The sequence below is a fragment of the Protopterus annectens genome, chromosome 17.part0, assembly GCF_019279795.1.
Source record: "Protopterus annectens isolate FY-2018-M chromosome 17.part0, PAN1.0, whole genome shotgun sequence".
Taxonomy (NCBI): Eukaryota; Metazoa; Chordata; order Ceratodontiformes; family Protopteridae; genus Protopterus; species Protopterus annectens.
This window is the reverse complement of record NC_056751.1, coordinates 539,832,996-539,846,848: the sequence shown is the minus strand read 5'-3', so window position 1 is coordinate 539,846,848 and position 13,853 is coordinate 539,832,996. Positions and strand designations below refer to the sequence as shown.

At 37.7% G+C, this 13,853-nt stretch overlaps 1 protein-coding gene across 1 annotated transcript in view; it reads left to right on the top strand.

Annotated features, from left to right (window-relative positions):
* LOC122791368 (mucin-6-like) overlaps positions 1–13,853 on the top strand; it is a 451,712-nt gene that overhangs the window by 399,504 nt on the left and 38,355 nt on the right. Inside the window, exon 8 of the mRNA XM_044059083.1 lies at positions 5,920–5,952. Coding sequence (XP_043915018.1) covers positions 5,920–5,952 — 33 coding nt within the window. The remainder of the gene's footprint in view (positions 1–5,919; positions 5,953–13,853) is intronic.

Genomic DNA, 13,853 nt, shown 5'->3' with positions numbered 1-13,853 from the left:
TTACAGGCCCGAGATCAATTGAATCAATATTTTCAACAACTGAAACAGATAAATTCTGTATATTAAATTAATTTATGAGATTCATGATTCAGATTTGTATTTTCCTAAAATATTGATTATTTTAATGGTGTAACTATGGGAGTCAAAGTGATAGACTGTGATTTAGCTTTTCCCAGGGTCACGGGCTCACTAAATGATGCAGTTCCCGCAGATACCAGGAAGATCAGAAGACACTGTTTTTCTTTTCCTTTCCCAATACTTGTGCCGTAATGCAGCTTAATAGACAAATTAATTTAATGAGGTGCCATCCTCCTGGACTGGTGTTAAAGATTTAATTCTGCTCACTGAACTGAGCAGGGGGCACTTTAAAATTATATACAATTGTAATATATCTCATTTTAATTTTATTTACATTTCTTTCACCCATGCTTTAAATTACTCTCTGATAATGAAAACTATAAACATCATTATCCAAAATACACCCCCTTTCCCCATTAAACATTAAAATACAATATACCGTGAGTTACACCTCTCACAATGTCTTTTGTACTCCATATTTTACTCTGTATGGCGCACAAATTTTTGCCATTTGAACTATTTTTAAATGTTTTTAATCATAACAGAAATGTTTAATCACATCTTCAGTAAATGCTCTAACTCCCAATAAGCTCCACCCACAATTTGTTCATTCTTTTACAATACAAGAATATATGGTTTTCTTCTACCTCCTTTTATTAAAGTCACAGAAGCTTTCCTACTATCTTTTTATATTTTATTTGACGCTTTACAGGAATCATCCCTTATTTCAATTTCCATAAAGAATTCACACATCCTGGACTATTCTTTGCTTTATAGTCCTCCTTCTCCCACCATCTAAATCCACCCATGCTTCCTCTAAGAAATATCACGTGCAATATTATCATACCATTTTCTTGCAAATTTTCTTCCATCTAATCTTAACTTTCTTTTTCAAACATTCTAATCCATCTCAGTAAACTACTAAAATTGTATTACACCATTCTTCTTACTTGCCATTGCTCCAAAATTTTTTTATTTTCATCTAAATCAATTCCTTCATTTGCCTACATTTTTTAAAAAATGTAGCCATGTATAATATGTCTCTCTTTACTGAGTTTAGTTTTGAACTATGAGGTATTTTTGAATGTGAGTGAGGCAGTGTTGCAGCGGTTAGTGTTGTTGCCTCACAGCAAGAAGTTCTCCGGTTCAATTCTCAGCTGGCATGCCTTTTCTACAGAGTTTGTATGTCTTCCCTGCATTCTCATGGGTTTTCTCTGGGTACTTCAGTTTCCTCCCACATTCCAAAGACATGCATCTGGAGCATTTCTCCCCAGGCCTTCGCTGAAAATAGGCTCTGTCCTAGTCAGACTTTCCCGAGCAAATGTTAAATAAATAAATGATGCAAATTTCTAAACTGCTTTTTTCCATAGCCTTTGAACTTAGACAAATTCCTTCCAAATATTGACCAGTTCCTAAGAATTCTGTTGGTACTTGCATATTATCGCAACCAGATTTTCGCGGTTGCGACTTTTGCATATTTCCACACAAACGAACCTATGAAACACTATGGTGCTCTGAGTTAGTTTGGCTGTGGAATAACTTTACTTTACCTTCAAGAAGACAAACATTTGAAAAAACCCCGTTCCTGTTTTCAGCATGCATTACACATGCACATTTGAAATTGTCATGCCTGCTATCGTTCTAACGAATGGATTTCCTTTGTCTGTGTGGATGGAATTCTTCAGAGAAGGCAAACACTCACACAGTACTGAACACACACACAGTACTGATGGTTTTGGTCAGGGTGTTTTTTTTTTTTTTTTTGGGGGGGGGGGGGGCAGTTTTGAAAGATATGTTCTGGTGAAAATGAAAAAGCTGCTACCAGCCAGAAAATACAGGAAGAAGCACATTGTCCTGCAGTAAGATGTATTTGGAAGTGTTCTTACCAAGTGTGATCATGAGGTGATTTTCAGTTTATGTCTTTATTTCTGAAGTATGGGCAGTGCTTCACAAACGGGGACACTTTGTTACTACCTGAAGTGAAATTATGCACTTCAGTTTCTGTAAATCAGCACTTTGTCTAATGAAAGGCAGTAATCCTTTCCCCTCTCCTAACATCGCAGGGTGTATTTGATGATTCGCTTTTCCAGTAGCTGACATCGTCCTGAGAAATGCGGGTACTGCAAAGCGGGGCACCACTGTGGAGTTACAGAAGCAAAGAGGTGCAAACGTGCACTTTCTCTTCCTGGCTCATACCCACAGTGACAGAGTAATGATTTCTTCTTCACAGACCCCTTCTTAGGTTAAGCAACCTGTTTCCATGCACAGATACTCAATTATGGCAGTGCGGAAATCTGGTTGCGACAATACATTAAGTATCATTCTGTTTTATCCAAAGAAACATTATCAAAGCTATCTTATAATGTAACCATATTTCTTATTCTCTAGTATTAGTTACACATTTCTCCATTGCAGAGTCCTTATGCTTTCTTGCTGCTATTTACTTCCCAACATCCTAATAGATTTTTCTAGAGGTCTTAATTCCCTGTCTGCATTCAAACGTAAAACAAACCTTTCTTGCTGCTTTATCATAATCTGCTTTACTTTGCCATTTTTCATCTTCTAATTAAGAATAAATCTTTAGCAGATGTCATGACCATTGATAGCAGGGAAAAATCTCCATGAAGGAGCTAACTGAGGATGAGGTCCATGGTTTCAGTAAAAGAAAATGCATTGTACATGGATTAGTGTTGTTGAACAAGGTTGTTGATGATATAATCTATGAAAAGATGGAATGCAGATATGTGACATCATGAAGGCATACAGTAATGTTAATCATTATGCTACAGATACTTGTTGCATAAAATGTGGTCATTCTTTTCTTCAGGTCAGTGTGTGATAATGGAGTTGTCTCTCTGCTAGTGAATGTACGGAAGTGGAAATCAATATACCTCAAGAATGGTGCCCAGAAGGGGTGCCTGCTTAGCCCAGTATTGTTTGACAATATGATTGAGGACATATGTGATTGAGAGTCTGTGGATGGCAACTTGTTGGCACCTCTGATTAGTTCTACGGAGGACCTTACTGTCATTCTTAAACAGGTGCCATTTTTGCTTTTTGGTGCATGTTTTGCATGCCAAATTGAAAAAGGTATGATTGGAGATAAATATGGGTAAGCTGGGAGGGACTAGACAAGTGCATAGGTTACAAAGATGTATTTTAGTAGAAACAATATCAACATTTTGAAAATTCTGTGTAGGGTTAGAAATGTGCATGATGCTGAGTGGAGACAAATCATAGACAAGATGAACGGAGTCAGTGTCGTGAAGAAAGCATCTTTATTTACCTAATTCTGTTCTGTTGGGTTTGTGCAATTGTTTAGGCAAATGTATGATGTGACTGGCAAGTTTCAGGTTTTAGTTGAAGTATGTACTCTGTTCTTCTTAATGCTGTAGGGATGCAGACTGATCACCAATAAAAGAGGTATTACATTTAATAAAAAAGAATGCAACAAGTTTGTTACTTAGGAAACAGTATGTTGACATTTTACGTTTGCTGCATTCAGGTAAAGAATGGAAAATGAACCACTCTGCTGCATGAGGTCTTTAGAAAGACTGGGCTATGGTACATCCAGATGCTGTCTTTGAAGCACATTAGGAGATACTGCCATGACAAGATTATTTAGAGCTTTTACATAATTCTTATATGGGATGATTTAGTTTGGAATGTGCAGGGGATAAAAGAGAGGGTGGGAAGAGTCAAGAAGTGAGTCCAATGTCAGGATTACTTCTGGAGAATGTTTTATAGAAGATTTGCTGTCAGATGAAATACAACAACTGAGGTATGGTTGTTTATTGTTAAGAGTTTTACTGGGAAAGAGACATTAGATCATATATTTATGTCATGTCAAAAGGGTTTGGGACATATTGGCAAAAGGACTCCAGTGATGAAGTGAAATGTGTCAATGCAGGCATGATCTGTCATGGATATTATAATAATCAGAAAATCTGTGGGATAGCAGTCTTGGATATCATTATTATGCAGGTAGTATGAACGTTTTTTACTGTATTTATATGGTTCTGTTGCTGTATTTTTTGCTGGGCATTAATAAAACAGGCCCTGTTCTTTTCATTAAGTACAGAGGGATAGTTTTTCATCCAGTTTAGGTGTTATCAGCTGAAATATATGACACTTCAGTTTAATATATAATCTAAATGATGACAACTCAGGAGTGTAGCACCCCCTTATATAGCCCTGTAGTTTCAATACTGGAAACAAATCTGGGTACCTATTGTAGGAAAATAACCAACAACGTTTTGATATTTCAGTGAAAAAAAGGCGTGTGTGCTACCTGTTGACCCTTTTTTTCTTAACCAGCTAAGGCACTATTAGTCAAATGCTTATTTATTTTATGTATATTTGTTTACTAAGGTAGTGCACCGATCAGTATTGACCAATTTCAGGCTCAGCCTGGGTGAAATACAAAACATTTCACAAACCAAAAAAAATACTTCAGACTAATTACATTGAATAAACCATGTATATACATTCTAATGAAAATGTACAGTGAAATATATACTCAAGCTAAGTGTAATGTACAGTATAGATATTAGTTTCTAAATTAGGTCAACCTTCAGTGAATCTTGAGAGAGAAGTGAAAAGATTCAGAAAGGAGATAGGTCAGATAATATTTATCAAAAGATATCAAAGATAAAAGTTTTATACAAAAATGAATATATCATGCATATAGTAGTATATAGGACATTAAACAGTAATAAAAGGAAGACATGCTTTCACACAGCATTGCTGAGGCAGTTGAGTTATGCAGAATTATAACATGTTTGTCAAAGTATATTAAAACAACTGGTGCATTATTTGTAGTCGTGCTGCTCACCTTCATTTCTACTCCTGTCAGTGGATAATTTGTTCTGTACAACTGAGAGTGAAACCAACCCTTTTAATAAAAAGAAGCTATATGGGGTGTTTTTTTGTTGTATTTTGTACAGTAGACGTGCTTCGGAAGTGCTGGTCTGCAAAGGACATTTTTCCCATTTTATTTGTGTTGCAATGACCTAAAAGTTGATTATATTAAGAAATGGCAACTAGAGAGTGCAGTCCCTCTGTTTAATGTAGAATGCTTTGTCTATTCACAGAACATTATATTCCATATTTTTAATGTATTTATTTTGCATTGAGAAACATTTTGTTTTACCTGTGGCCTGCAAAAGAACACTTTCGTGTCCTCTGAGCTTTGTCATTTCAGCATGTTGAGTAGTCAACGTTATTCAGAATTATTTCATTAGGCAAGGCAGTTTCAATTAACTGTCCTAAAAATATTAATCTAACCTATTGTAACTGCTTGTTGTCTTCAGCTTTTATAATTCATCACTGTACAGAAGCTGACCTCTTTGTCAGCCACGATGGTGCAGCAGTTAGTATTGTCGCCTCACAGCAAGAGGTACTCCAGTTCTATTCTTGGGTGGAGTGCCTTCTGTGCAGAGTCTGCATGTCCTCCCTGTGGTTGAGTGAACTTTAAAGACATTCAGGTAGGTGCGTGAGAGTATGTGTGTGTGTGTGTGTGTGTGTGCCTTCTGTGAAGGTTGGGTGCCGGGCTGGTAACTCGACACTGTAAATATCCACTGCCAATCAATAGCGGACGGGTAATCTGCTGTGGCAACCCCTAACTGAGAAATGCCAAAAATTTTTTTTATAGTGGCTGACCATTTCTTTCTGAAATAGCAATCCCAATTTTTTCAATGTTGTTTCTGGTGACCAATGTATACAAGTTTTGGCATTGCTTTGATCAGGAAAAAAACAAGTTGCAAATCATATAGAGTACATAATATGTTTGTTGTTTGGAGCATTCATATGTGTTCATTTTATTTCTTTTCACATATTTAGTTGGCGATAATTTTTTCATGCCATTTACGAAAGGTATGTATTACTCTTCAGTGTTGTTTTTTTGTGTGTCTGCATGTAATAATTATATTTTTTAATTTTGTTTCTGTCAGAAGTTCATTTCTTTTCATTCATATTACTGTACTTGTTTAATGTAGAAATAATGCCTTAAAAAGTTGGAAGTTGTAATAAAATTTACTTCTAACTGTCCCAGTTTAATCTAGAGAGTGAAGCCCAAGATGGAGTAAATCATAGCATTACCCCCATCCCAGCAAGACATTATTAATATTATTATACAACTCAAAACTGACCACCCTCAAATATAATTATTATAATAATAAAACAATTGATTTTTAAAGTCTCTGATAATTCACAGTTGGGTACTGCCTAGCACAACTAGTTATTTTTTTAAATTGAGGACAGAAGTCATTTTTCACTATTTTGCAAGATAATGTAATAAAATTACAAGTAACATGCTGATATTTTAACTAAGAATTGCCTAACTTGGATAATGACAGAGAAGGAATGTAGGTGGCTAAAATGCTTTTTTTAAATGTAATCTTTTGTGAGTTATTATATTCTGTATGTCTTATACTTGTTTCTTTGGTAATATACTCAAGGCTCACATGAACACATCGGCCAATATTAAGCAATGCTCTTCAGTATTCTCCTGCAGTCAGTACCATATTAATAGCATAGTCCTCCTCCTACTCTCACTAGACTAAACCAGAAACATTTCTGAGATAGATTAATAACAAGTACAAAAACTAATAACTATCACAATAACTGAGTAAAAAACAGAAAAATATTTATCCCAGATCTTGTAGGGCTTAGTATTTACTCAAATATAGTAGAATTATGTCTATACTGCGGTGGTGGTGCTGCGGTAGCATTGTCGCCTCACTGGAAGACATTGTCCTGTTCGATTCTCAGCTAGAGCGTCTTCTGTGTGGAGACATGCGTGAATGGGCGTACCTTCGTTGAAGGTTGTGCATCAGGGCTGGCAACTCGGCATGTAAAAATCTACTGCCAATCATTAGTGGACCAGAGTTCCGCTGTGGCGACCCCTAACTTGGAAAAGCAGAAAGACAAAACAAACATGTCAGAGTCAAGAGCTTAACAGCTAGTACTAGGTCTCTGATTGCTGTAGAACATCAAGTGTTGTCTGCTATTGACCAGTGTGATTGTTTAAGCTTTTTCATTGTTTTCAGTTGTTTACAGTGTTGTTATAAATTCTCCGCATTTATGCATATCTACAACTTGCAGGCATCTTAAGCTACAGTTGTCTTAATATAACCTATTTCTCTGAAATCATATTAGCTAGTACAACTAACAATACTTAAAAGTACAGCCAATTACCATACATTGTGTGACAAATTGACTACAGCATGGTGGTGGCCAATCCACATGATGGTGCAAAATACTGTGGGATGTGCAGACTGACATCTCAGAACTCTCTATGCTTGTAACAAATGCAGGCAAGACTCTGGTCCTGAGTGGAATCCTTCCAAAAAAACAGATACAAAAAAAAAAAAAAACATATTGCTGCCCCCACACCAATTGTATAATTTCCTTTTCATATTTTTCAAAGCTCATATAAACTCAAGATATATGCTATTTTTCCCATTAATACAGCAATCACCAGATGAACCTTTTTCCTGTGTGCTAATCTATACGTCATCCACAGAAGCCATATTTCTTTAATTTTGTTTTATCAAACCCTCCCATTGCATCATAACTACATCCCTTTTCCCAAATATTATCCCTAGCAAAGACGTTTCATTCATTGAAAAATACACATACACCAATTTTCATCATATCACCCAAACCCCTATTTTTATCTTTATTCATAGTTATTCCCATTTCCTTTAAATATGCATTTAGATAAACTAACACTTCCTTCATCTATATTTTGTTCTGAGCAACTACAACTATATTGTCTGTGTATCTCACCACTACTAGAATTACCATCTTCGTTTCTATCACATATCTAGCATCTTTCATTTTATACACTACTTCACTTACTATCACATTTATTACCAATGCAATCAGTATTCCACTCATGGGACATCCTTGTCTTATACCACATTTCATGCATACTTCCTCACTTAGCCACCCATTCACTAACATTCTCATTCTGTTATTTTAATATGTTAACATATACACACTCTTAATTCTGTAGCCTATCACATACTTTTCCAAAATGTCCCACAAAATATCATTTCCTGCTGTATCAAATGCCTTGCTAAATTCACCTACCAAAAGTTTCACTTCTTTCTTTTTACTTATAATATCATCCACAATTTCTCGCACAACCTATAACAATTTTTGGCATCCCTTTCCTTTCATATCATTTGTACTTTCTTCTGTTTTGTCCTCCTTCTTCCTTCCATTTTCCTTTGTGCTATTCTCATAAAAGTATATAACGTGTTATTTAGTGTGATGGGTCTCCATTTTTTATTTCCTTCTTCTCATTTTTCTTCCACATAAGTGTTTATATTCCACTACATAACTCTTCATAACAAACCCTTCCTTCATTTACAAAGTACTCTCTTTGCCAGTCCTTTAATTTCTTGAAGATTCCATACCCTATTTCATCTGGGCCTGATACTGAGTGAAGATTTAGTTTCCCAAGTACTTTACACAATTCACTAATAGTAATGTCTTCTTCAAATTCTTCCATAACTTATTCTGGATTTTTCCTTCCATTCCCTCTTATTTTCCTTCTTTTTACTGTTCCACATATTTTCCAAATGCTGTACTACAATATTCAGAATTTGCTTTTGTGTTCTTTTTACCCGTCCCTTAACATTTTACATTTCCCCAGTTATACTACTATCACTCTTTACTATTTTATTCAAACATGCAGACATCTCTTCCCTTCTCCCTTATAAATAATACCCCTGCCTAAACAGTAATGCCTTATTTTTTCTCAATTTATTTTATATATTTCTTTTTCCATATCATAATACTCTCTTATATTACTCTTTAAAATTTCTAATACATTTCTGTACATTTTCCCATACTTCACTTTCTCTTCTTACGTTATCCTGTTTTTATACTTTTTTAGATTTAATTCACCATTTGGTTTGTACAGTTGTGTAAAATCTTACCATAACGGTAGATGTTGTTGCCTTCATTGCTGCAGTATTCATAACATATGGGATTCCCTGCCATGGAAGCCTAACATCCAGCCAGTCTACCAGAGACACCTGTTTCTTTAGGTAGCATAGGGCATAAAGGTAACATTCAGGTCTACCCTAGACAGAACTGATTACCCAGTAGCAACACCAGTCCAAGGAATCCAGGAGGTAATCTCTATATCCAGGAAGGCAAAGGACAAGGGGGAAGGAGGGAGGGAGTGAATATTGCAGCAGTGAAGTCAAGGTAAGATTTTACACAATCATACTATGTCCTTACATTCACTGCTGCAGTATTCTGAACATATGTGAGGGTGCCAACGCTCAATAAAAAACTAGGGAGGGGGAAGGAGCAGAAAAATCCCCTAAAAAAACATGAATAATGGCACTAGCAAGACCAGCCCTAGTTCTAGAGATACCATCCAACTTGTGGTGCTTGGTAAAGGTATGCACAGAAGTCCATGTAACTGCTTCAAGAATAGAATTAGTATCTAAGCCCATGAAAAAAACACCAGAAGAAGCCACTGCTGTAGTAGAATGAGCCCTGACTGAAGAGGGAAGGCTCTTGCAATGAAAAGTGTAACAAAAAGAAATAGCCTTAGAAATCCAATAAAAATAATTTGCTTGGATGCAGCAAGTCCCAAAGATCGAGGATGAAAAGAAACATATAACTGATCAGATTTACTAATAGCCTTAGTATTATCCAAATAAACTCTGAGTTGCCTATGCACGTCCAAAGTATGCGGCACCCTGACACTGTCAGTTTGTTGAAAAGGGAAAAAAGTAGACAGATTAATAGACTGATTAAGTGTTAGCACATTAACGACCTTAGGCATAAAAGATGGGTTAGTGCACAAGGACACCCTGTCCTCATGAAAGATCAAACAAGGAGGACAACTCATAAGGGCCTGTAACTCGGAAACATGTCTGGCAGAAGTAAGAGCTAACAAAAGAACAATGTTGCAAGGAAGTTGAAGCAGCAGGCTAAAAATGAGCCTGAGTTAACTTCTGCAAAACAAAATTAAGATCCCAGGAAGAAGGAACAGGCTTCCTTGGAGGTGTAATATTAAGGACACCTTTAAGAAATTGTTTCACCTCAAATCTAGAAGTTAAAGAAAGAGAAAAAGTCAGTCAAGCAGAGATAGCTGATAAGTGGGCCTTAATAGAAGAATAGGCCAAACCAGCATTGAGTAACTCACATAAATAAGAGATAAACAAAGGAGCATCCACAGTAAGTGGGTCCAGGTTACGAGACAGATACCAAATAGAAAACCTCTTCCATTTGGATAAATAGGATTTCCTAGGAGTAAGTTTCCTGGCCTCCTGCATGACTTGCACCATATCCTGAGAAAAAAGGTGTCTATGAGGAATCAAAATCATATCCTCCACAGTGTCAGTTAAAGCATGGATAGGTGGTGATGGATAAGAGATCCCTTGTCTTGTGAGAATAGACCTACCTTGTGAGGTAACATGATGATTGCCCTGGCTAAAAGCAGAAGACGAGGGAACCAGTTCTGTTGTGACCAAAAAGGAGTTACAGACAAGATTTTGGGAACATCTTGTTGAATTTTGAACAGGACTTTTGGAATGAGAGGAAGGGGAGGGAATGCATAAAGAAACATCCCCACCCAAGAAAATGAGAGTGTGTCCACCTTCCACACCAGAGGACCTGGAACTCTGGCACAAAACAGAGGAAGTTGTCTGTGGAGAGGGGAGGCAAAAAGATCTACTTGAGGAGTATCTCACTGCTGGATAATTTCCTGAAACACATCCCTGTGAAGCATCCATTCATGGGACTGAGTTAAGGACCTGCTCAGAGTGTCTGCCACAATGTTCTGACTAGAAGGGATATAAACTGCCTGAAGAGACATATAATACTTGACAGCAAGATCCCATACCAAAGAAGATAAGATCTCATTCCTCCTTGTTTGTTAATATACCACATCACTGTGGTATTGTCTGTGAACACCTAAAGAGGCCATGGAGAGAAAACAGGATGAAAGGCCTGAAGTAGAAGAGCTCCTGTCACGTTGATATTGACATGCTCATTCTGCTGACGAGGTGACCACATCCCCTGAACTTTTAGGGAGCCAAATTTCACCCCCCATCCTGTATCTGAAAAATCTGTGAGCAATTCCTGAGAGGAAAGAGGGGGATAAAAAGGGATTTCTGGATTTAGAGACAACTGATGAATCCACCAGTGAAGTTCCTGTCTTAGACAAGGAAGAAGAGGAGCTACAAAGTCTAAAGGATGTGCATGTTGAAACCATACTGACTTCAGAAACCACTGAAACTTTCTCATGTGAAGTTTGACTAGATGGTACATCAGAATGGTGAATGCTATGAAATCCAGAGCTCTCAGAATCTCTCTGATGGCAATGGAAACCAAAGGAAAAAGAGTGTGAAAGAAAGAAATGAGAGTTAAGGCCTTTGAATGGGGACAGGGAAGCCAGCATTGGCACTGTTTGAATCCTGCAACACATAAAAACATGATCCTCAGAAGACGTCAGAGAAGACTTTTTGAAATTTATAGTGAACCCCAGACTCTGAAGAAGGGAAATGGCATAATGAAGATTTTGCAAATGGGTCTATGGAGGGGATGCCTGAATAAACAAGTCATCCAAGTAAGGAAAAATTTCAGTCCTTTGAAGCCTGCAAAAACAATCACAGGAGTAAGGCATTTCGTGAACACCCTTGGGGCAGTAGAAAGACCAAAGTGCAAAGCACACAACTGAAAATACCAGGATCACAGAGAAATGCAAAAACATCCTGAAAAGAGGATGGATCAGAATATGAAAATAAGCATCCTTGAAATCCAGAGACACCATATAGGCCTGAGTGAGCAAGAGAGGAAACAGAATCTAAAGGGACAACATCTGAAAGGAAGGCACTTTTAGAAAAGTGTTTAGATGAGAGAGGTCTAGAATAGGTTTACAAGTGCCCTCTTTCCTGGACACTAGAAACAGTCTGGAGTAGAACCCTTTCCCCCTTTGGGACATGGGCACCTCTTGAATAATACCCTGAGTCAAGAGATTTTGAAGAACGTCTGGGGAAAAAGGGAAGTTGCCCCAGGGAAGCTGAGAAATGCCCATAAAAGAAGGAAGGGATTTCCACACCATGAAGTACCCCTGATGTATGATTGACAGAACCCAAGAATCCTGAGTGATCTCAAGCCAAACAGAAAGAGAGAAAGACGAAGAGAAACAGGAATGTGGGAATGGGCAGATAGTCATACAGCACCTGGTTTGTCTGGAAAGGAAGGCTTTGGAGTCCCTGAAAACTGAGGGGCCTTAGCAAGAACAACTTGTTTGCCCCTCTTCTTACCTTTAGTAAAAGGGCAGGATTTCCTGCCAATAAAGGCAGACATAGCAGGGTATTTTCTCTGAAATTTAGGCACAGGAGAAACAAACATATGCTTAAGCTCCCATGAGGCCTTACCCTATCCTGAAGACCTAAACCAGCAGCAGCTTCCCCAAACAGAAGCTTAGAATCCAGAGGAGCATCCCTCAACTTAGCCTTAATATCATCGGGTAGGGGTTGACGCCTAAGCCAAGAATACCTCCCCATCACTGAACCAAAAACAGTAGCCCTAAAAGAGGCATCTGCTGCATTATAACTACATTTAATAGAATGACAAATGAGTTGAGAGGAAGTCCCTAGTTAAAAAAGAACAGAAGTTTTACCATCAAAGTCTGGAAATTCAGAAATATGTTGCTAGCCTGAGAAAGAAGAGCCAATACTTACCTAGACATATGGGTCTGATAATTAACAACCCTAAAAGCTAAGGTAGCAGAAGTATAAACCTTCTTACCCAGCCTTTCCATAGCTCTGCTATCCTTGTCAGAAGGCAATAACTTGGGCAAAAAAGCAAATGAGATGGTTTTTCAATGGCTACAAACACAACAGAGGGATCAGCAGCAGGACATTTATATAGAAAGTAACAATCCTCAAGCACCCTATAAAACCTGTCAAGGGGCAGAGAAACAGGTGCATGAGAGGCATTGGAAAAAGCATCCAGCAAAGCAGCAAAAACAGAAGGCATAGCTGCAGGTTCAGGAGATTCCAACTGCAGCAACTCATAGTACCTTTGATGGATATCACAGACCTGAGCACAATCCCACTTAAAAAATCCATCATCCTAGAGAGTGTGCCCCAAAGGAAATTTCCTCAAAAGGACCATCATGACTAATAGAGTCCTCCTCCTGTGACCCATAGTCCAAAGGAGAAGGAATTTGAGTAGAATAAGTCATGGATTCTTTAGCAGAATCCAACTCATCCTCAGAAGAATCCTGTTCTCTAGACCTTTTGAGGGGAGTAGAGGACCAAGGAGGAGCAGGAACCGAAACCTCTTGAGGTGGCTTTAAGGACATTAAAGCAGTAGATAGCCCCTGAATAAAGGCCTGCCAGTCACTTTGTGGATCCCTAGGAGCAGAATAAACATGTTTAAGTTCTTTTGTTTTTTTTTAAGCGAACATCCCCTCCAAAAAACTGGGAAGGACAAAAGTCGATAACTGTAGTATGAACAACTTCTCCAACATATCCTTTATGCCCTATGCTACACAAGGACTGTTTGGGTGATGTTTGGGATACCTTTAAAGCAGCAGGAGTCTTTTGTAGACTGGCCGGACGTCAGGCTTCCCATATGTTAAGAATACTGCAGCAGTGAATGTAAGGACATAATTTTTTTATAGAAGTCTTTCATGGTTATGTGATTCTTCTGTAACTGCAGTACCTCCCACCAATTTCCTCCCATAATTTTTCATTTATTTTTTGTTATTCCCTTTCCTATTTTAATAT